The sequence below is a fragment of the Silurus meridionalis genome, chromosome 9, assembly GCF_014805685.1.
Source record: "Silurus meridionalis isolate SWU-2019-XX chromosome 9, ASM1480568v1, whole genome shotgun sequence".
NCBI lineage: Eukaryota > Metazoa > Chordata > Actinopteri > Siluriformes > Siluridae > Silurus > Silurus meridionalis.
Window position 1 is genome coordinate 11367023 of NC_060892.1, and position 25495 is coordinate 11392517.

Here is a 25495-nt window from a genome sequence, read left to right on the forward strand (position 1 = left end):
GCGGTACAGTAGTCACTCATAAAATGTCATCATCACTAACCAGAACATTCAGCCTTTTAGAATTAGAAGACTAAAAATGTGTGGTCCAAATGAAAATATATATTTGCTTTCACTTAATTTTGAATGATATATGCATTTTATTACATAGTTTTTTGTGTTGTTTTTTTTTTTTTTTGCACTGGTTCTAAATGCCATAGAAGTTTTACAACAAAGGCTAACCTGTCTGGCCCGAGCCTGCAGAAGATTAATTAGACCAGGTTGTCAAAAACTGTGTAGGAAGCACCACTGCAGAGTCTGAATTTGGCCTTTACAATGTGATGGCTGTAACTCTCTAGTGAGAACTGAACCTATGACCCACTTCTCACAGGTTTAAACCTCAGCCCATACTGTTGCCTCAGGCTCTCCATAAGGACCACTTTTTAAAATGATCTGGTTACATTCTAGCTGAGAACAGATGGCTCTTTCAGATGGCACTGAAACCTTTCTGACCTGCAGTCACATCAACCATAAAGCAAAAAAAAAGAAATACAATAAGAAAATATGGATATACAGAGGAAGAAGAATCTGACTGCTTTTTTGTTCTTTCTTGAATGAATTTCATGTCAATGTAGGTGTTAATGTTTATTCACTAATAAACATTATAATTATGATTTATATGAATTAAACAAAATGTCAATATAAGTATAAATAGTACTATAAAAATGATTAATTATTGAATTAACTTAATAGTAACTGCAAGATGTAGCATGCTATGTAATTATACGTATTTTTCTGATGTTACAGACCATTAAGTTGTTAAACCACTAAGGGGGCAGCAAAACACTGTTTCAGTTCAGATCTAACAGAACCCTCTATCTAACTCAGACACAGACACACGGGTTGTAGCAATCTGTTGTTATGGGCTCAAATAAATATACTTTTAACAAGAGAACACACAAAAGTTTACTTTTAAAGTGAAAATTCATATTTTATTGGTACATACATTAATTTAATCAAGGGCAAAAACTAAGAAAAACAAAAAATAGATATATCAAAGAGAAGGGATGTCTACAGGGTTAGAAGAGGGACAGATCACCATTTATTTTCAATTACAAGTGCAGGGCTAGCAGAAATCTTACAATCTGAATGTAAATGGATAACTGGACAGGGCTTTAAAATCCACATTTGAACATAAACTTGACTGGGCCGATGTGGTTACTGCTTTGGATGGCCTTCAAGTACCAAGTGCACTTGGACCAAGTATAGAGCAATCAGGTATTTCACCAGATGACTGCACACTTTAATTGAATCATTCTTACACAAATTGATAAAATTAGAGGAGAAAGGGCGAAGACAGATTAATGATCTTTTCTTTTCACTTTTTTTTTTTTTTTTTACACATTAGATCAGAATGGCTTTAGGCAATGCTAAGGAAGATACATTTTTCATACAGTTATACAGAACTTTGCTACTACCTTAAATATACAAGCACAAATACACAAAATGAAATAAAAGCCCACACTAAATTACTCTCTTTGTTAAAAAATAATACAAACAAATATAATTTGAAGGTTGAGATTTGGACTGTGAAAGTCCTCGTAGCTCCTTGGTCTGTAGCTTTCAATGTCGGTAAAAAAAAGGAAAATAAAAACATTCTAGGGAAATAGAGGCTGGTATAAAATGCAGATAAAATTTTCCAAAACGTTTCATTTAAATGCTTGCCATCTCACCTTTTTTTTTTTTTTTTTTTTTAAACAATGACAATTCCGGGCTGTTCTACAGCATGGCGGTGGTGTACTGGGTTTCAGTCCGAATCTTCCACTAATGGCAGGGAAAGATCTGTAATGATGCCTGCTTCAGAGAGGGATGAGCTGGGCTGCAGAGCAAACACTCCTGACATCATCCTTCACCTCTGGCGATTTTGTGAGGGTGTGTGTACTTTGCTGGCGTTTTACACGTCGGCCTTCTCCTCCGAGGACAAAACATCCAACCTCCTTCTTAACTTAAACAAGTGAACTATCTACACTTTCCTCAGAGGAGCATTCGCACAGTAAAACACCAACAACGTAATGGTTACCGTGGTCTTAAAACCCAATACATTTGATTTACACTTCACTTGTTCTTAGTCCTGGCTCTCCTCTGACCCACGGTCTCACTCTTCACTCCAGCACGTTGAGACGGGGCGAAATGTATGGCCGCCATTTTGTGAAAGTGGATCTGCATGTAGATGAGTGAGTCGGCCATGTGTCTCCAAAAGCCCTATTTCCTCTGTGACCTCCTCTCTCTTCTCCTATCCTCCTGTACCCTCCCCTCATGGCCTGAGTCTCACTGAGAGGCTTGGGAGGTGGGGTTGTCACTCTTACTCTCTTGGCTGGAGGGAGCCTTGTTGTTCCAGGGACTGTTGGAGCCCAAGGCTGGAGAATTGTTGAAGCTGTCCTCATCATCAATGCCGTTGGCCGCATCAAATTGTGTGTTCTCTAGCCGCGTGATTAGACGCTCGTCTTCATCGCCAAATTCTCCTCCCATTAAAGTAGGCTCACCCACAACCATCACGTCCTATGGAAGAGAACATTTCAGAATATTAAAATGTTACAGCTATTACAGGTAACATTTTCCAGCAGTCTTTTTATCCTATAGAAATAACTTAAATACTGTTCTAGCAGGCATCTAGTGCACAAGACAAGTTATAGCCAAAATCTTACACTCGAATTGTGCCTATATATTGAAACAATAAATCCCCTGGTTTTTATCTAACCAATACACTTTTAATGCAAAAAAATTAATAAGTTCAGTCTCATGATTTTCTTAGTTTTTTTCCCTGTAATATAACAACTTCTCATGTTTGTAGGTGCCATTAAACTTCAAATACAGGTTTGTTTAAATCCTGCTTACAGGTACTTGGCTGGAGAGTGGGAAGCTGCCAGCAGGGCTCTTCTTCTTGCTGTTGTTGTTGTTGTTGGTGCCTCCTCCTGCACTCATGGTGCTACCACCTGAGATCTTGCGCTTCCGCCGCTTGCTGGGTGCCTGTCGTGCTGGCTCCGCTGTTGAGAGACCGGCCAAAACCAAAGTTTTATGATAAGAAACATTCTAATCAGCGAACACAAAGATTTCACATCACCATATAGCTCAGATTAGAGGGCTATAAAGATCCAAAATACTACTTTACCAGGCCATAATACAACTGGCCTGCTAAACATGCACTAGATGAAAAATTCTCTACAAACTACAAACATGTGCAGGGCGGTATTGTAGGTATTTATTACTGTCCAAGGGGTTTCCTCTGCAAACATGCTGCACAGAAAACTAATAACATTTTCGATGAAAAGCACATGTTAGAACAGGAAGAATAACAAATCCTAGTTTGATCAAACAAAAGTAAATTAATAAAAAAAATACCTGGAGGAGCAACCATCCTCTGCCACTTCTGAAACAGACAGGTCTTGAGACAGTCCCTGGGGCTTAAGCTGTACGTCTTATGCCTGGACATGAGCTCTTGCATTGGCTCCAAGATCACACATAGCTACAGAGCAAAACAGAAACAGAATCTGCTTTATTATGTTTGCCTTGAGCAAGGACAACAAAAATGTGAAGAGTACAATTTGTTTGAAGCGCATAAATTTGTGTAATTGAACAATGCTCCGTTCTCAGAGGTGTAGGTGTTAAAATGAACTAAGTTTGGATCGTTGTCAATATTCCACAGGTTTAGTGTGATGTGTTTTCCCACTCTGAGCTGATTTATGATTATACCGCTAGCATTATAAGACAGCTGGTACATATAGAGGCCGTACAAGCACTCACTCGGAGGTAGTTGAGAGTGGAGTTGGAGAGACCGCATCTCGTGATGTTCTTAGACAGCTGGTCCACCATCTGCGGGTCCTGAGCCTGAAATGCCAGACAAATGATAAATCAGACACACTTAAATAATAATGTTATGATATTATTCCAATTAGAAGACTGCCTTTGGCAAAACTTCATGCTTTTGTCACATGGTTTGACACATACGTGCATAGCCAGGATGCTGCGGGGAATAAGCTCTCTGTGCTGCCTTATGCTGAAGTGCCATGTCTTTATCCTCATCATGTCATCAAACATGAACTCAAGGTACAAACGTCCCTCCACGCATACCTGCCATTTACGTGGTACAGATGGGTTATGGTAGGTTTACACAAAAATTTAAAACATGCACAATAACCCAATTTGTCACAGACAGCTGTGGTACTGCCAGAATTTCATTAAACCAACTATCCAAAAATAACGATAGTGATTTATGATGCTACTGAAGATGATGTGGACCAGTGATTAATCGGTATGCTACAATGCTATAAAATGCACGCATGCACACAAACACTTGCACTCTGATGCTTTGATACCTACCTGTGTAAACATAGGCTTGCCGTTTTGAGTAACCATCGTACACTGATCACAGTCCAGAGACACAAAGTTATTGTGGAAGGATTCCTTAGGGTGCTTCAGCACATAGTAGAGCTCAGTCGCACCCCCTTCAAATATACTGCGAAAGTAGCGTGGGATCAGCGTCCGGCCAATTGCTGAAGAAGGCAAATACAATCTCAATTAGCAATCAATAAGTACAAGCCTTGGATTTCTAGAGGCTTCCATAAAAATTACAAACATACAGACAAAATATTTGAAATATGAAGACTATCAATATTAAACACAGTCTGGAGCCTTACTATATCTCTTAGGACCGTCTTCTAGACAGAAGGTGATTGTCAGCATGGCATCGTCCTCGAAAAATTCTGTGGTGAAGGCATCCCACCACAAATTATCGCACTCCTAGAACCATGGAGAAACAACATGAGAGACAGACAGATAGACAGAGATGAAGCAAGAAAAAAAGCAACTGCCTACAGTCAGCTTTAGATTTACTGGCACAGATATAGAGTAACCGTGTATATATATATATATATATATATATATATATATATATATATATATATATATATATATATATATTACATTTATTTATTTTTTGTACATTTTCTTCTATATTTAGAATTCAAATTTTTAGTTTCCAAATAATTCCCAGTCAGCAAATTGTACATGTTCACTCATATCCCTCCTCAGAAGAATGTTACAGAGATATCAAAATTATATTAACAGTTGAATGCATTTTATTTCTTATTTTACCTGTTCGTTTCAAATAGGTTTTCTTTGCACGCCAGATGCCAATTTATTTTCATAACAAATAATTTTCCTGACTGCGCAATAATTGCAAAAAAAAATAAACTTTTTGCCTTGCCCTCACAATTTAAGTATTTTTACTACAGCATGATTTCTGACCATTGGCAAATGTACCTGATTTGTATAAAGACATGTACGTATTGACTGTAGGTAGCAAATATTAATTATGACATCTGTACAAATAACCCATTCACCTATATGTACTAGCCAGTGCAAAACTAGAATGTTTCTCTTATAACTAACCACAATTTTGTTGGGGCCATGACCATTAAAACAGAGAAGTGATGCAGACAGCATATTTTATGTAAATTTACCACACTTTCAACCCACAGTAATACAACAAACAACGAGGAGGCTTAGACTGATATTTGGATTTGTTGTGTATATATGACAATAACATAACAGAGCAGCGGTAGTGTAAAAAAAGTGTAATTTCCAAAGGGCCCACCACTAACATTCCCCATTTCTCTTGCTACTCTTGAGTAATCATCTGTGGATACTTTATTTAGTGGCTATGAGGACTGCTCATACAGAAAAGCATCTGTGTGATCAAACAGCAACATTTAATAAAGCAAATCATTACTCACAATAGTTCCATTGTCTTCAGAACTCAAAACTCTTAAGAAACTAAAGCCCCAAAACTAAATGCAACCACAATTTTTGGAATTCGGTCTTGTATGTCTGGGCCTCACTTACCTCTGTCCAGTTTTGTAGCCGTTTGTTAAGCTCAAATATCCTATAGTCTGTCTGGTTCCCATATGGCGTGTGCCTCCTAAATAAAACCAAAATAATGAGTGGAAGCACAGAGAAGAAAACATTCATTCTTGTCAAGCTAATTCGTGTACTGACTGTGAGATTTACAGTACATAAACAACAATGAGATACGTTAATGAACAATTCTACAAAAAAAAAGGGAATAACCAGGTAGTGGCCAATACATACCCTATCCCAGGCTCTAGGTATGTGGGGGGGTACATGGGCGTTGGGCTGCAAGCAAAACAAAGAAAGATGGAAATAGTTGAGTCTTCACAGCAGCCATGTTTTTAACTATTGTTAATGTTCAAAAACAACAAATATAAATAATATGAAATATGAATTTTTTCATGCTGGTTTAGAGCCTAAGTTTAGCAATACATATTAGAAGCTGGTGATACAGGATTAATTGCGATTCCCCTGTGGGTGCAGTTTCAGACAGGAAGTGGATCATTTCCTCCCCAGACATTTTTTCCTCTTATCTCGACGGTGCAGTGAAGGCAGCCAGACACAGTGCCCTGCACTTTTTTGCACCCCCACCCTTTCAGTGTCCAATCAGAGCAGAGGCTGTTGAGTGACAGCTCATTTTAACCACAGACACAGGGGATCAAGCCTTGGGGTTCTTGTATTCCTTACTCCACTATCTCGCTATGGCCAAACTGTTGTTGGCTGACTCGGCAAGACCCATGCCACAAAACAATTATGGTGGCCTGTTTTTTTTTTTTATAAGCGATTAAGTATTACTTTAACCTACACATAACATGATCACAACATAAGTATTCTTAACTACTGTCTGAAACACACCAGCAACACATTCATACACACTGACTGAGAGTGACAATAACAGAAATGCCAAGGTAATTAAGTGTATAATAATCTACTTTGCCAGGTAACAGGAGGAAGACTTACCCCACATCTCTGTCCAGCATGCTGCCGGGGTGGAAGGGGGGGAAAGCACTGCCGTTGGGGGGCTCCTTTGGGGAGTACAGCTTGAATGATTTGGAGGAACAGCCTAAGAGAGATAAAATGGGGAAAAAGATTAACAAGCCATGAGCTGCAGGAAGCAGTTTTCTATATTCATAAGTGTTCATTATTGAGTGTAAACTGAAGTGATTAGACCTTCACAGAAACAACAATGTTCTTAAAATACAGAATACAATTTTAATGTTCCGGGCAATAAATCATTCTAAATATCGCATAGTATAATTACGGTGAAGGGTAAAAGTATTCAATTACATTTGCATAAAACCCTCTTCAACTGTGGGTGGTTTCTCTTTTATAACGCAATATTAGCATTATAAATGTTGTTCCTGCATAGTAAGCATTATTTACTTACTAAGATGTTATCATTTTATAATACGCACTATAAAAAAAATAAAAACAAAATAATAATAATAATAATAGTAATAATAATAATAATAATAATACGCACTATAATACGCATCATATTTCCAAACACAGGAAAACAGTATGTAAAAAATCCCTGACTGGATTAATTTAGTTTCTACATTTTTTTGTACCAAATTCCTTAATGATACGCATAGATAACACTTTTTAAAACTTCGATCAAAAGAAAATATATATCATTTCAAACATTCATATTTGTTTAGTTCTGTCTTTTATAAGTTAATTATTAGCACCGTAATAATTCCTGCTACTGAAAAAAAACTGTCGGGAGTTCCCAATAAGCTCATATTTAGCATCTGTGCAACACACTTAGCACAAAGTTTCCCTTCATTTTTCTACACTCGAATGCTTTATAATCTCACTATCTGGTATTACAGAGAAACCATCCTGTTCGCTTGTGCGACTGGTTCTTTCACACATTGTGTGTGTCTATGAGCTTTGCCTTGCCACAGCCACCTCTGGTTTGCTCATTGGGCATCTTGATCTACATCCAGGGCTCTGTAATCCTGCTCTGTGACTATGTGAACGTTAAAAACACTATTCACATCAAACTAAACTAAAAATTCTCAGACTTTAAACTGGAAAAAAAAAAATTTCAAATTTTCATTAAAAAAAAACTGCTCCAGCTAAAACCAGCTAAAACCTTTTTATAAAAATAAAAATAAATCCGTACAGCCACCAAACATATATAAAAGATCAGATTTTTGTTTATTTGATGATTTACATGTGAATTAATTTACATTTGCGGCATTTAGCAGACGCCCTTGTCCAGAGCGACATACAAAGATTCAGAAATCCTACTGAGTGTGAATGAGAGTAGGGGTCGCTCCAATGTTATCTGGGGCCTAAGCACGTGACTGCTATACAGGGCAATTCAGCCCACCCTCATTTCAATCCACTGCACAGGTCAGGACTGGTGTGATGTTTGCCTACTTCTCGCTCTTACACAGGAGCGCACACGCACGCGCACACACAGCTATAAACAGTGGGCAGAAGGGGGTTGTGGAGTGCAGACACACCCCTCACCCTATCCATCCCGTCTATTAAAAGGATCTACTGCACGACGCATTCAGCCTCGACGGGGTCATGACCTCCACTGTCACGGGAACGACTCCGCCTTATAATGACTGGCCGTCTCGTCTCGCAAATAAATCTGTGAAATGTCAATGATTCTCGCCTGTCATAAAAACCACACACTGGGTTCTATGGGTTTTGTCTTTTGTCAGCTTGGTTTAGAAGATTGGATACAGCATGATGTCTTTATGTTTCCAGAAGTCTTAAAGCAGTATTTCCCAGAAAGGGGACACTAAGATATCCACTAATTCTTGAGATATTCGCACCCAAATGAAGCTGTTGTTCAGAGCACTGACTAGAGGTCAGGTGACAAATATTTGGTGCTTAAATATTTGACTGTGATGTTGCACATATAACTAAATGCATTCCATTAACCAGATGTGAGTAAAACAAATAAGTACCCAAACATAACTTAAAAATAGTTTTGTGGAATAAAGAGTTTTCAAAACCTAAATAAAACTAAAAGAAGTGAAAAGGTTTTAGAAATTTGAATTCTTAAATTGGAAACTCCTATTATTTGTATTCCATGATATTATCGTCTTGTCCCAACTAAATAACAACTTAGTTAAATAACAAACGAGTTTACAACTGGATTTATAACCTTTCATTGTTATTACTTTGATATAACAATAGCTATGTATAACAGGCTAAAAGTTTACTATTACTACAGGTTTCTTTCACAAATTACTCCTCAGCTAAAAGAAAACAACAATTTTGTGGTTTTATATGCAAAAAAATCTCCTCAAATATTTTTATGAAAGTGGCGAGTCTGTTTTAAATATAAAATGTAAGTTTAAGTTCAGTCTTGTATTAAATCTATAAGGAATTCACCATTACAGATTGATTTACATCAGTCTGATTTACAGTGGAACAACAATGCACACACAGATACATATATATGTGCCTTTCTATTTTGATCGCAGCACATTAGCACCACAGGCAGATTTTTCATCCATTGTTAACTGTCAATAATAGACCTGTCGATAAAGCAACCAACCAACCAATGTCTGTTCATTTATCTAAATTGAACTGGCTGACATTCTACAATGGTAAGGATATGATAAATAACCATCTAGCTGTTTTTTTCCCCCATTTTACAAATGCTCTTAGAGATGTGTGGTACAGCAGGGGACACAGGGGTTCATGTGGTCTCCAGGAAATGAATCAAGACCTGCTCATTTCAGGGTGCTCCATCAGAGCCGTGTCCACCCCCCGTCACAGCTTGAGCTTTTATCCATCTCAGTGTTCTCTTCATTAATTGTACCTCTTCGTCACACCCATTTCTGGCAACTTTTTTTCTCTCTTACACACCTGCTACTGAAATGCATCTACAAGTAATGAAGCCTGGGACAAATTGTTCAGAGTGTGAAGATTAAAAAAGTTACAGATAGCCACATAAAATTTTTGTAATATGGCAAAAGTGAGGCATTGACATCTCAGCCGTGTAAGCGACAAACAGGAGTCATTCAAAATATTACTTCATCCCTCACACACACACACACACACACACACACACACACACACACACACACACACAGGAACAGTCTTCCTGCATCAGTTTACTACCTTCATGAAACATTCATTTGTGACTTTAAAGCATTAAAAATTAAGAGTGGACAACACTGACCATACAGATGTCCTGTGCAGCAGCGGCTCTGCACAGTGGATACACAGCATATTTCCACAATGTTGTCATTTGTTATATTTTAAGGCCCACAAGTCAGTGGTGTTCGATATTTGGGTTGTGTATCACTTTATTGTTAAACCAAATGTGCTGCACTCCAGTCAGACTAGTCAACTTCCAATATTTATATATCAAAATAATGAATTCACCTGTTACACCAGTATATGGACTTCCGTATCTTTTAAAAAAAAAACTATCAATACCTCTGCTCTAATGAAGCGGTCATTTCGTGAAATGGCATTAGAGCTTCAAAAAATTAAAACCTTTACTGAAAGCCCAAACACTACCCAAAATTCTACTTACACAGGCTTCTTCCTGCCAAATGTAAAAAACGGAGGCAGTGGTGGTTTTAATAGAAACAACGTTGTGTAGCGTTCTGTATAATAGAGTATTGGCACAGGCTTAGCTTAGACTGTAATTTACTGATTATGAACATCTTCAATTAATTCGGTAATTCTGTATCTATAAGGGAAGTCTGCGCACCAAATGAGAATTTCCTCTGAATCACATCAGCTAATTAAGACATGTTTCCCCCCCACCCCAAAGAAGTAGAAAAGACTACCGCATTGCCATTAAGAGCGATAAATAAGTAAATAAATAAATAAGCAACAGTCCATTAGATCTTAAGAGCATACCATTAACAGAGATCACTCAGCTGGTGGTTAATGACTGTCTGTCTAAATCAAATCAAGCAACAAACACTAACTTCCTGTGCTGTAAATTGCTTTCTTCAAAACATCTCCTCCCCCTCACTCTGATCACACACAGGGCCTCTTTCCTACACATGCTGAGGCAAAAACACATCGCACTAAAGGCTAAAATGTGCTGATAATCTAATTCCCCTTAAAATGTGCCACATTATGAGTGGTGCTGACAAGACAGAGAGGAAGCAAAAAATGCACTAAGGGACCCGCAAATTGCAGCAGCCGCAGCGTAGGACATCCATCTTGCCAAACATGATTCATTACAGGCAAGGTGGAAACAAGCCAGCATCTCTCATTCTGGGAATAATACTCTTAATGCTTAATAAAATGTAATGTTCATGAGCTGGTACTGGCAGATGTGGAAAAATCAACAAACCCAAATGCATGAAAGCGTAAACTTCAAGGTAGTTTTTTTTAGGATTTTGCAATCCGAGTGACTGTACATGGGTTTCTGGTGCAGAGGGGAAACCTCTTCCAGGATGATCCACCAAAATCACACAGTCCACAATGAATGCAACTCTGTATCCCAAACAAATAAGTAACATCATACAAAAAAAAAGAAAACCAGTTTTAAGGTTAATAGCATGTTAATCACAACATTTATAAAGAAAACAGAACATTCTTTCTTTCACAATAAACAAAAAAGATTTGAAATGTGAGAAATTTCTCCTGGTCACAAGACAGTCCTGTAGCCTGACTACCTAGTCAAGGAAGCTGGCTACACCGGCCGCGTCCCAAATGGCTCCTCACCGGACATGATGCGCACTACATAGCGCGTGCAATCCATTATTTCACTTGCAGTGCAGTGCGCTCTTGTAGGGGGAAAAGACGACGTTTGGGACACAACTTCCTCACTGCTGTGTAGCTAGTTAGAATGTTAGCCTAGCGTGATTTAACGGACCAAATCACTTAGAAAACAGCATGAACATTAAAACAACGTATTTGTTTATGCGTGTTTACGCGACATTCTTTTATAGTTCGAATGTAAAACACAAGCTGGAGCCACTCCAGGTCCCTTTCTAGCGCGGTGATTTAGCAAGACGGCTAACTAGCTAGCTAGCATGTTAGCTTTAAACGGATACTTATACGGTCAAAAATATCGCCCAGTAACCAACCAATCATGTATCATTCAACTTTTATAAATGCAAAGTAACGCGGTTTGGAATCAAGTGCAAGATCAAGTGTAACAAGAAATGCATATTACCTGCAAGAATTGTTTTTCACAGGATTAATGTTTACAAGCTCCAGCGGTAGCTCGGTGGAGCCCAGTTCCGGAGCTGAGTACGGAGGCTACTGTGGAGCAAAACTAAACGTCCCCTAGACCAACTCTACAACAAGAACAACAACGAAGCAGGAAATTAAACATCGAAGACGCGACGGTGTGGGAAAACCAAGCCGCTAGAGTGAACTGAAGGCGATGCCGTGTGCCATTTCCGTACTGCTGCTAGTTGTGGTGCTGCGGACGGAGCCCGTTATAAGCCCTTTGTTCCAGGGCAGGCATGAACAATAAAGCTGTAGGCCCTCCTCTCTCTCCTTTCACCTCTTTCTCCTCTCTGTCTCTCCCCCACTGGCTTCTCCTTATCATCTCCTCTCTGTCTCCCACAATCAAACCCGGGAGAGAGAAACACACAGTCCACCGCCCTTCCTCACCCTCCTCCTCCTCTTCCTCTTCTCCACTGGAAGCTTGTTTCAGCACATTGTTTTTCAATCGCCACAATACATTTACCATTCTTATACATGTTTACATAAAAACAATATTGCTTTTAAGTTATTCATTCTATTAAAATCTACAGTATGGTATATTATTTATTTGCACTCATCCTCGTTGGTCTTTTTAATGTTACTGTATTCACAAGACAACAAGCAAACTATCAAATTTTACTCTGGGAAGGTTTTGCATATAAAAGTCACTGATTTGTTTAACTTTTATGAATATAAACAAATGTATCAAATATTATGCACATTTTGACTATAAGGTTTGTTTGTTGAATGATGAACTTTCCGCTCTTCAAATCTTTGACATTTTATTTATTTTTATCTATTCGTTCATTGCCAAGCATAAGGTGGTGTACAGCCTTGTGACTCCTTCACAGGACACACTCATTCACTTATACACTTATTTGCACCTAAGGACAATCCCGAATCGAACAATTTACTTACTGGTATGACTTTTGTAAAGTGGGAGGAATATGGAGAATCCCTAAAAAAACTTTATGACAAGGAAGGAACATTTAGGCAGCTGTGAGGATGTTTAAAATGTTTATCCCATCTTGAAAATTGAAAATCTAATTTGTATCTAAATCTAATCTTTATTTACAGACATCTTTCTCTATTTCATTGTTATTTCTCTGGTACGATACACAAAACAACACAACCCGGAGACAATGGAGCAGTGAAGTGCAATCTAGTTGTTAATGTGAAAATGTTCCCGTTCAATTCGCATTAATGTTATTTTAGACCTGTTTATCAAGTTATCAATATGTAATATGAAACCTATTAAAATTTAACTCACTTTAGAATATGAATTAAAATCCACCAAAAATACACAATCTAAAAAAGGCCAATGAATCTAATAATGTATCTAAAAGTCCCTCATTTTGCAAGCAGCAGTTAATGCAACATCATTACAGCAGATTATAGTCATCAATTTGTCTAATCAAATCAATGCTGAAATTACGCATACAAACACATCAGATGCATTAGGCCAATTCATAGCCGAGGTCCTTTGACTGCCAGGTGACCGATAAAAGAAAACACCGCTCTGGGGATTTAAAATGATCAGTTCCCACTGAGGTCGATAGCTGGCCACTTCATGTCGTGGCACAAAATCAATAAATGTGGTTTCAGGACATTCCGTGTGGGCCGTTAAAAAAATACTGGTGATATCTCTATCAATAATAGTCTTGCATAACAAAGATTTCAATATGTCAATCATGAGCTTATATATAGATAGATAGATAGATAGATATAGATATAGTGTGTGTCTCTATGTAATGTACTAAGAGTGACAGTAATAATTAAGTAATGAACTACATTTTATGTAGTAATATTTATTACTTGATTATTATTGTGTATTAATATTGTTATTGCAAATTTAAGCTTACAGTATGTTATTTGCAATTTGACTGCCTGCTTATGATTAGTTTTTATAGCACTTACTCTAAGCCTCATGTTTTACCTCATGTCTCTTGTTCACCAGCTATCTTGCACTTGTTTCTGGTTACTTGGTGGAGCAACACAGTTATTACTCCTTTACCAGCTCTTTATTTGCAACAGCAAACAACTGACAGACCAACATTAACTTCTACACGAAACTTTAAGCTTTCCAGTATTTACCGTTTAAACTCTGGGTACATGTATTTGCAATTACTTTCCAATAGTAGCAGCTCTAACAGTACTGTATGCTGAACCTTCCTCAAACAGATTTTGTAACGTGGAATATGTAATTGTTGTCATGTTGAGGACATGGAGAAACATTTAAGTAAATTTGTTATAAATGTAACTATAAAATGTAAAAAAAAAAAAAATTGGTTCAGTAATAAAACAAAAAAACCTTTTACAGTTGTGTTCATGAGGGGTACACTTTTAAACATCAGGACTGTGTGACATCCTTATGCCTTTTTTTTTAATATGCTACACTGTAATAGCACAGTCATTAGTGCCCTTACTGTGCTCTGGGATCAATTTTGATGGCAAAGCCTTTAAGGTGACAGAGGGACAGCTGACTCATGGCCAACGTATCAGAATCAATGTATAAGCCTAAGTGCTTGCATTGAATAATAACCAAAGAAAGCATATTGAGCCATTTCCAAACATCATTCAAGGTACAGCAGTGTTTTTCAGTCTAAACACCATCTACCGTATCTGTACTGTATGTGTAATAGACAAGCATTTTATACAGCTAACATGTTCTGAGACAGGAAATGTAAACCTTAAATAATTAAGTTATAATATAGTAAAGTGTAGGGGCACATTCTGTACAAAAATGTTGATACAAAACATGTAATTGTACAAATATTTCAAGATTTCTGAAAATTATTTGAAAAATAAAGCTATGAGACAAAACAGTAAACGTTGCTTAAAAGTGGACATGGAAATGCTCTTGTACATATTGCACTCAAACACAGTCATTCTATAACCAGAATGATTTTTCTCCCTTTAGTTTGATAAAGTTTCATTAGAACATATGCATTGGGAAGAATTTTTCTCATGTCTGTCTCATCAGGAGAATTTTATTCTAAACATTTTATATCTTAATTCACTTTAAATCATCTGCATTGTAAACAAAATGTCTGTCCTTGTTGAAACTGGTTTTATGCTAATTACACATACACTATAGATTTTAATAAATAAAGATTAAGTTGAAAAATGCTCCAATATCCTGATTTACAGAAAAGCTATAAGTAATGTTACTGTTTTAGTAACCAGTATACTGTGTGTTCAAATCTCAGAGATCCACAGAGCAAATTGTCAACTGCTCAAGTCTATGACTGTTGTAGATTTTGCCTCATTTGTGGGTTACTAAATGCTTCTGCTAAAAAAATAAATAAACATTTCAGACTTGCTTAGAATCTATAGTCAATAAGAACAGGAAATATAAGGGTGTATAATGGTTCTTTCTTACCAGGTGTTTCCACTTGGTCAGTCATGATGAAAAGTCTCACTGTTCTTTAGTGATGATTCGAGCTCCCTGGTCTACCAGTGTATGAGGTGGCTATATGGCTTGCTCTCACTTTTTTTTTTACACCTCTCTCTCCCTCTCTTTCTCACTCTCTGCTGGATATCTCTGGTGCCCAGGCTGCAGGGTGAAGGGGTGTCATTAAGTGATGAAGGGGGCTGAAGACTCTCTTACCCACCTTCTGTTCACTAGTCAACAGGAAGTCCTGAGGCACACATCTGCCACATGCCTGATAACAAGCTGAACTGCCCCTGATCCACCAATAGTGCCCCCCTGCTCTTCTTGCTGTCCATCTTCTCCTTAGTGCCCGTTTACAGATATGTTAAACTGACATACTGATACAGCAAAACCCATGACAATGCAAATTTGAAATCATGTCGATTCCAAAATCATTAGGAGGACTGTTAGGCCTTATCTTCCCATTAAAAATAATTGTGGTCAGTAAGCCAAGATGTGTTCAATTTGCACTGTTTTCTTTTTGTTTTGCGCTCAAACTACAAGGAGGATTTCGCTAACAAGTACTAGTAGTCAATCTTATCCAAAAACATCCCAAGTCTTCATATGCAACATAGCCAAGCTTATACGTGTAATCTTCCTTGTATATATATATATATATATATATATATATATATATATATATATATATATATATATATATATATATATATATAGTCCATTTTAAAAATCACAATATTTATTTTTAAAGTGGAATATGTTATCCATGTAATTCTCACCTTCTGTTAAATTTTATTTCAAACATTAGATTGGCTTCCGTTGTCAAAATAATTACAGAGACAAAATCATTATGGTTGTCCAGGTTGGTTACCTGATAACAATGCAGTGTTTATCTAAATGGTGAGGATTTGTCAATGTCAATATCAGGAAGTCTGTGTGACATTATTGAAGACCTGGATGCTGTTAAAGGAAAAAGGGAACATTCCCACAAGTCTTAAGTAAACTTGGAGGAAGAACTTGGGAAACCGTCGAGTTGCATTTTGTGTGATGGTTTGTGTAAGATCTAGCAAAAAAAATTTTTTTCTTCAAATAAGAGATATATTGATGAGAAAAAAACCAGATCAAATATCTCACATTGTTCTTCCTTCTTTTTGATTTATGACTCTTCTTTCTCTGCTCTTTTCCTTCCCCTCTTCTTCTGGCTCCACCTCTTTACTCCAAACTTTACAACCATCTAAACTATAACCTTGGTGTGGGACCAGTTCTGTATGGGACCCCTACAAAACTAGGGGAACCACTTGTAATTCTTCTGATCTTCATTTGCATTTTAATTCCAGTACAATTTTAATGACACCACATCTGTACTGGCTGACCAAATACTGTTGGATTACTTGAACAACTTCATTTTAGAATAAAGCAATAAAAAAGGGCAAAAAAAAACAGGCAACTACCCAAATTATACACACACATATAGAACAGTCCAGTCATGTATTAATCCTCTGACACAATGAGCATGAAATTTGTGTGACTGACAAGGTTTCCCCCGGGGATTGGTGTGTTTCTGTAATGTTAAGCCTCAGATCAAAAATGTTTTGATTATAAAGTTTGGATCGGGATCCAGATACAGGAGAACAGAGCTGCTCGGATTTCATCCTTGATGATCGCATCGGCTTTTGTGGTTGGAGATTAGAACAGACAGTCAGAGACTTTGACAACCAGGCGCCCTCATGTGGTCAGAAATGATCAATGGCTATACAATGCACCATTTAACAAAGTCTTTCTCTTCAGATCGGTAGTCAGATTGAGCTTTGTAGGGAGGCAGAAGAGGTTCAGCACAAATAAAAGCTGCTGTATTTCAATGACATTTTGGCAATGCCACACAATGTGACAACTAACCAGAAACTGTGAAGGACAGGGGAAACTGCAGCACCAGAGTTTGGAACATGTAACAGTGGAAAAAAAATCACTGATCTTTCTGATCTCACTGTCGCTAGCTGTTGTGTTTTTTTCTACACAAAGAAACGAGTGCAAATGTTTGCATTGCACTGATGTTTTAATTTTTTGGAGCGCAAAAGAAATCTGTACGTTTGTTTTACCTTTCGTCTACAAACCAAAACACTGTGTTCGTTTGTTGGTGCTTTTCTTTATAAAACAAAAACAACAAAAAAACAGAATTACTGCAGTGTCTGAATGGGTCCAGGAGAGGTGGTAGCTTAGTGATTAAGACATTGGACTTTTGCTCCAAAGGTCATGAGTTCAAATTCCAGCCACACTAAGCTGCCACTTCTGGGCCCCTGAGCAAGGCTCTTAATCACATAGCCCTGCTCAATTGTATGAATGAGATAAATGAAACTCGCTCTGGATAAGGGTATCTGCCAAATGCCATAAATGTAAATATGTTACAGTAGTCTAAGTCACCACTGCTGACCTGCCTTATCTCATTTGATTGTGTCTAAACACCACATATTTTATCCTGTTTTAAAACCTTTTCAAAGCTTAAGCAGGGTCTTAAGTCAGTTTGCTGTAAATGGAAAAGTTAAAAGTCAGTGGGAGTCACGGTGACTGCTATTATACAAAAAAATACCTCCACTCAAAAAAAATAAACCCACTTTCACATAGCTAAAACCAAAAACAATAAATATCAAAGCAAATAAAAAAGAAATGAAAGAAAAATAACTCCAAAATATGTGGAATATTAGTCCTAGCATTCAGAAATTCGATTTACACTAATGCTTGTAATCAATTGATTTAAAGGCAAGCAAACTTTTTAACTTAGCCTTATCTAAAGGGAGAACAAGAGAACCCCCCCCAGCTATGACCTCAGTTCTTTTCTACTGATATCAAATGTTCTCTCATAATCAGTAATTCAGTAACAGAGCTCTATAATCTTTAATGTGTTCATACATTTCGTTCTCTCTTGCTCTCTTTCTACTTCTCTCTCTCAGCACTCAGGCTGCCTGAGGGCTGATGGGTAAGTGACATTGCCCTGATGTTGCTGCGTTCTCTGTGCAGGAAGCCATTTTGTTCCAGATCTGTGGCTGCTGGGAGACGGGTCTGATGTGTTAGAGACAGCCTGGCCAATGACAGATCAGTGTGCCAGCCGAACGCATAGTCACACACCAGCTAAGTGAGTACTCTCTCGCTCACTTTCTCGCTCTCTCTCACACCCTCCCTTTCTTGCTCTTAATGCTCCCTCGGCCTCCCTCTCCTTTTCTGGCTCACGCTCCCTCCCTCTTTAACAACAGTCTTTCTCTCTCTTTCTCTGACACAAACACCCTCATACTGTGCTTCTTGTTTTTTTTTCATACTCCCTCCATCTCAGAGACACTCCTCTACAGCCTGCTCTTGTGTAACTGCAAGCACCATGCGTGTGGTTGCCATTTTAGTTCTGCTGCGATTTAAGTGATTTTCCTCTAATCAAGTGCACCATGTGACTCTCCGCATAAGAGAGCACCAACCTCTCTTTTTCCTTTTTGCCACAGACTGGGGGTGGGTGGGGGGCTGAGGGAAAGGGAAGTAAAAGATAGAGGGGGCAAACCAAAGGAGGGAAAAGAAAGGAGAAGACAGGTAGGAAGAAGCTTGTGACCTGTAGATGCTGAAGGTGACAGAATACTGCAAATGTTTATATGTTAATGCCAGTTTTCTGTTTAATATAACCTAAATGCTTTGAATAGCAGTGTATGTCAGACTACTACAGAATTATAGCATAAGAATGGAAAACCTATTTAAATGAAAGTCACCTAAAGTCTATTGTTTTAATGTATATTAATGCCTATTGCCTAATGTATATACTATGCCAAAAAGCATTTGAAAATACTATATTTTTGAAATAAAATAAAAAATACTACAATCATCAATGCAATTTATGTACAGTCTATCACAAAAAATCATGAATGAGACAGACTTTTTTGAAAAACCCTTCAGAAGCTGATGTTATGGAATTGAATCCTACTTGCCAGCAATGAAACAATACAGCAAAAGGCATTTTTATTTACAGTTTTCTGAAGGTTTTGTAGTATCCCTGTGCAGTCAGCCAGAGACTGAGGCATTTCCATTTTTACTCTGACCTATGTCGACTGCATTAGCAATGTGGAACCACAGAAGAGAACACACAAAAACAGTTAAATTAGTTCAGGAGCTTTGCTGAGAACTACACCAACAACAACAGTCCTTGGCTGAACCAATTCAAGCTACGTTCCTCTGTATTAAACACATAAAGTCACACAAAGATGTTGGGAAACAAACACACACAGCTACCACATTTGGAAAGTCTGTGTCACATAATGCAAAATCTGAGAAATGAAGAACAAAGAGGGAAGAAAGAATGAATTAGCTTAACTCACAGTCTGCTAGCTTTGTTCATTATAGCCCCCTCCCCCAACAGAAGATTAAGTTCTGTAATAAAATAAAATAGTACAAATAAATCATAATACAGAAAAGTAAACCAATTAGTGAGTATGTCAACAATTTGAACCCGAATCACATCAGGAGTTTGGAGGAGGATTTTAATAAGTATGTAAAATAATGAAAAATATATTGTACTCTGACAATTAAAATCTAATTATTAATGTAAAAAAAATAAGTGAGTAAATCAAAGTGAATAAAATCTCGAGCAATTAAAAAATGTATTTAGCATACCATTGACCTCAACACAAAACGGAAACAGAAACGGAAACTACATAAAAATGGTGAATGTACTAAAAAATGTACAGAATGTACAAAAAAAGATTATCGGCTGCCACATTGATGTCCCTTGTCTTCCATTAAACATGAGTTAAAAGCAAGTAGGTTTTCAGTTCTGTTCTCAAACCAGAGGAACGCTGACTTTTTTGTCTGTTGAGATCACACATATACTACAGCTGACTTGTCTCTAAATGGCTCAGAATTCCGGCTAAGCAAGTAACACGTTAATCATCTACATGTCGAGACATACAGTAGACGACTTCGTTGAACAAGACATACTCACACAGGCACATACATGTACACACACTTGCAAAAACACACACGTACCTCAAACCTAGACCACACAAGAAGGGGGTGTATCCCACTGCTCAGCATCACAGAGGAATGTAAACAAACTGAGTTTATACCGAGCTAGCCAACTCTCTCTCTCTTTCTTTCTATCTTCTCCTTTCACTCTAGCTCCTACTTGCTCAATACTAACTCACTCACTCTCCAATCTAAGAATGATCTCACTCTCTCGCTTTAGTATATACTAAACACCAACTGCTCTTTCTGACCGCAGGCCATGAACTACGCTCGTTCTCAGACCAAATACACAACCAGTGAAACCAATACTCACTAAAAATGCACCATTATAACCACTGATCACATGATAGGGCTGCAGCCACAAGCCATTAACCAGCCACAGTCCCTGTACACAAATTCACACTCACACAGAACACTCTGCAGAAACAAGTCCTGAAAACAGTCTGAGTCACTCACCTTTCCAGAACCTATTAATAAACTGGCCTGCTATCATTTATGCTTGTAAAAATGTTACATCACTGCCACGTGTAAGTATAAGTCAAATGAAGCCTTGTTTTTGACTGACAGTCAATGAGACATCTTGTACCGAATGATCCAAACACTCATTGGGTTCTATGCACACAGGCACTAAACAAATAATTCATATGAACGTATTTAATGGTTCATAAAACTTTATTGATATGATATTGCAACAGAGAGAATGAACAGATGCTCTTGAGAAACAAGCAGGCGTGCTCCACTTTATGATCAGGCTAAAAAAAAAAAAAAAAAAAAGATGAGATGGCCATCTTGTAAACCTACCGGGACACTGTCATAAAACTTCCACAACAACAACAAAAAATCTCTGGTTAGAACTAAACAGTAGAAATGTCAGATTTATCAATTTTTAATCGTTCTTTGAGCTGTCTGTTTAAATAAAGAAGATACCAGAGCAGCGGGATAAAAGAACTGACGCTGTAGAAATAACTGCGAGATGTCTTACAGGGCTGTAAGTGTTATCAGTGCTTGCTTTAGGGCACAAATGTCACAGACGTGCTTGAGTGCCTGTTGCTCTGGGCGCCCGAGACGGCATCGCCTGGGTGAACTCTACAATAACGGAAATCAAACAGATGTCTGTGTGGTAGCACAGTCGTAATCGAGACACTGTTTGCTCTCTCTCTTTGATATCAGTCCTGAGCCTTGGTCTCAATTTCTGTCTCTTAATACTGAAAACATCAGTTTGTTAATTTCAAAGATAAAAAGTCACTTATTTACAATTGCCTCTAGTTTTCTGTGTCCCTGCCTTCCTCTCTCCTGAGTAAGAGATGAGAGGAGAAGGTCAGGGGTGTTTGATGGGTCTTCACTTGGCCGACTGAGCCAATGACTCTGATCAGCAGAGCAAAGATATCAGCCTGCTACATTAACGGAGCAGAGGGACAGGGAATGAATGAGGAGAGAGCGAGGGAGGGAAGGAGAGATAGCGAGCGAGCAAGCCCTATCAGTAGCAATAAACCCAGTCAGAGGGTTAGCTTAATCCTGAAGTTCGCCTAACACTTGCAGGCCATCTAGTTTTATGCGCTCATGTTTTATTCAAGTCTGTTCATGATGTCTGAGCTTTTGTCCCATTGGGAGAGAAAACACTGTGATCTCTCAACACATCTTATCTGCACTAAAGTACAAAACAATATTTCGCTTCATTTAAATAAACCATGCTGCTTTGGGCTAAATCAGGGGGAGCTAATACCTTCATTATGCCAAGCTGGGGAGATAGCAAATCTTCCATCCACAAACAAAACAAGAAAACAAGCACAGGCCAGTTCCAGCGCTGAAGCTCAAACATGTCTAATAGTGATGTGATATGAAGACCGGTGTTTTTTAGCCTAATCTCTATCAAATGGATCTGCTGCATACATGCAATTACCTCTGGAAAAGAAATTCTAAATACATATCGCTACACTAACAAAAAAACAGAAAACCTGTTTACTCAAAAACACTGAATATTGGCCTAAGGGCAGATGTTGGGGCAGCCGATGAACATTTATGCAAAACATGTTTTTGAAAGAACCTTTTTAATGAGTTCTTCAGTCAAATGTATATTGTAAATTAAGCTAGAGTTAAGATCTTAATTTGTATAATTCATCCTTTCAGAAAATGAGTTACTCCTAGAGCAATATATACCTTTGCCAACTTAGCAACTGCAGATCTAAGCCTGAAGGCATTTAGGAAAGAGTAAGAACCTGAGATTCCTGGATTGATCATGTGCTTGATTCTACATAACAGCTTTTGTAGGACGTCATCCCATGACTCTTCTTTTATTGACAACCGTTGTTAATGTAACAGTTGTAGTTTTGAGTAAAGTCATATTTTTAGACTTTTAATCACATAATACAATTGCCTTTACACTTGGCTTATAAGTGACATTTTTCAGCACAATGTGTTGAAATTATTGTCTGTTGTAATTGCACATGTGGTACAGATGCTTTTCGAAACTACTGAAGTATTGCTTTAAGGTCTGACCAGAAAAAAACTCAGAAATAAGCCAGCATGAAGGTTTGTAGGATGCAGCTGTCACAAACACTTGTTGATGTGTGCAGACAGAAATTCCATAATAATCTTGCTGATTTTAGTGTGTGGGCGCATAAAAATCAGCTCAAAATGGCTAATCAGAGAAACATACTCCATCTCTGACAGGCAGCATCAAACAGACAAGAAAACTGAAATACATACAGTGACAAATCTAATGGCAAGCAAAAGTACTTATATTATTACAATGAAGAATTGTGATTGCTAGGAGAATATCAGCATGATCTTTGGCCTCTTACAAATTTTGCCTCTACAAACTTTATGCACATCTGGATTCGGACAATACAAATACTCAATTCCCATTTCACAGCCTGTTCAGAATTAAGGCTCCTAAATGATCAACAACAACAACAAGAGCCACAACAAGGCAACGCGAGACTGGACCATGAAGCTCTTCACGACAGTCACCAATGCAAACCATCTGTGCGGGGGGAAGAAAAACACCACCAAACTCCCAGGTTTTTTTTCCCTCTTTCTCTATGCTTTTGAGTCTGCCTTGAAACAAAACTCTAGTGCGCGCGCTCTCGCACGCGCGCACGCACACACCGAGAGTACAACAGGGGGCAGCCATGTTTTCCCCAAACGTTCGTGTCTTCTGTGCCTTTCGCTGTCATTGCAACAAAGCCCTCGGGCCACGTCCTCTCGCCACGCCGACGCACTTGACAACACACTCTATGTCCCTCAGCAACCGGGAGGTAGTCACGGAGACAGCAGAGGGCTCTTACCCGGACACGCGCAGCCGCCCACGGACATCTTTTCACATGCCCGTTCTTGACGCTGCTGCTCCGAGCTGATGGTGGAACGCTCTGACGAGTCGCTTTCTCCTCTTCTACTCTTCTGCTTCTTCTCCTTCGCTCCGCTCTGCTTCTGCTCACATGGGCGTCTGTTTTTCCAAAGGTCCACACATATACACCGAGGGGAGAGAGAGCGAGAGTGTGTGAGAACGTGGAGGGAGGGAAAGGTAAAAAAGAAAACCCAACAAGAGCACAAAGGAATGAAAGCAGAGAAAGAAAGAAAAAAGAGAAATAGAAGAGCAGAGAGTTGCAATGATCCTGCTGGCTTGACTGTACCCTTGTGCTTATTAGTGCGCTGATAGCAATGCAGGTGGGAGGAGAGAGTAAGATAGAGTGAGTGAGTGAGTAAGTGAGAGAGAGGGAGCGAGCGATTATGTGTGTGTAGAGTGAGAGAGTGTGTTAAAGCGAGCGAGGGGAAAAAGAAAGGGAGGGTGAACAAGAGGGCTGTCAAAGTGACCTGAGCAGCAGATTTCAGAGAATAACAACCATGTGATGTGTCTCTCTCTTTTTTTTTTTGCTTTTAAAGATGTACACACAGTTTTCCTGCCCCCTGCCCCCTTCTGCCACCCTGTGCCCTTGCTGCATCCAGATGAGTGCTCTCATGGGGGGTTTCATCGGGTGGCAGGCAATGAGTTGGGGGGCAGTACACACTGTCCGAGTGGCTTGTTACCATCCATGGCAAACAAGCGAGGGAGGGTGTGCGTGTGGTCATCTGACATCTTTCGGCTCATTCTCTCGCTGTGTCTTTTGCACTCCTGGCTGCCTGCCTGCATTCACTCCATTAGTCACCAAACCTGTCTTTTTTTTCTCCCATTCTATCACACGCCATGTCTTACACAACAAAGTGATAGAGAGAAGAGAGGAGAGGAAGTCACCCCGACCAAAGCTGCTCCTCCATGCTCCGTTCACCTTAAAGCATCAGAATGCTTTGTGTGCACAGTGGTCTCAACGCACGATGTGCACTTTTAGCCTGCAATCCTGCTCTTATTTCCTCTAAATGAACCTCTGCTGCCTGACTAAGAGCTCTTTAGAACCTCACAGTAGGGGGGCTGTAAGCATGTTTGGTGTGTGTTCATGGGTCAAATGTTTTTCTTTGAGTCTTTTCAGTTCTTGACTTGGGAGGGTGATGTGAGAAAATAGATTAAAAATAGATCATGTCACAATAATAGTTTTTATTGGAAGAAGCTTATCCTGGACATTTATTTGTTGCTTTGTCTACAAGAACACATTTGATTTATTGCCTATAATCCTTCTTCTTATCTGTCTTTCTTTTCCTTTTATTACTATATCACATAAGATGCCAACTGAGCATTGCAGAGAGCTCGAATACTAAAAGAATGCCTTCATAGTGTATTGATTTTTGAACTCTGACATAAATATCAATCATTATTACTGATAGTAACAAATTATCATCATTCCTTCATTTATTTTCAATAAGTGCTTTATTCTAAGCAGTGAATATGGTGTCTATGTTGGGAATACTGAGGTAAAGTCAGAATACACTCTATGGGACATCAGGTAATATTATTATTAGTTTTCTCTGTTCTTCCTTAATTTGCCTTTACTGTGTTTTGGTAAATATTTTTTACCAAGTCTCTTGTGATCATCGTCACATATCATGATTTGAACATTTTCCCATATTGGCATTTGACAGACCTGTGTAAAATACTATTAAATATTTATTTGATGTTCACTGCCACTGAACTGACCTTTT

At 38.4% G+C, this 25495-nt stretch overlaps 1 protein-coding gene across 4 annotated transcripts; it reads right to left on the reverse strand.

The window, feature by feature from the left end:
• Positions 1-1055: 1055 nt before the first annotated feature.
• Positions 1056-24225, reverse strand: ldb1b (LIM-domain binding 1b). Of its 4 annotated transcripts, XM_046857273.1 has the most exons (12): positions 23713-24225; positions 19780-19831; positions 6844-6946; positions 6124-6168; positions 5878-5953; positions 4671-4773; positions 4354-4526; positions 3982-4104; positions 3778-3861; positions 3376-3499; positions 2872-3020; positions 1056-2535 (listed from the first exon to the last, which is right to left on the reverse strand). In XM_046857273.1, the coding sequence occupies exons 3-12, from the start codon at positions 6861-6863 to the stop codon at positions 2305-2307; spliced, it is 1128 nt and encodes a 375-aa protein (XP_046713229.1). In that variant the 5' UTR covers positions 6864-6946; positions 19780-19831; positions 23713-24225; the 3' UTR covers positions 1056-2304. The 4 variants fall into 4 exon arrangements, with proteins under 4 accessions (XP_046713229.1, XP_046713226.1, XP_046713227.1 ...); XM_046857270.1 differs by lacking the exon at positions 19780-19831; XM_046857271.1 differs by lacking the exons at positions 19780-19831; positions 23713-24225 and adding an exon at positions 15428-15582.
• Positions 24226-25495: the final 1270 nt, after the last annotated feature.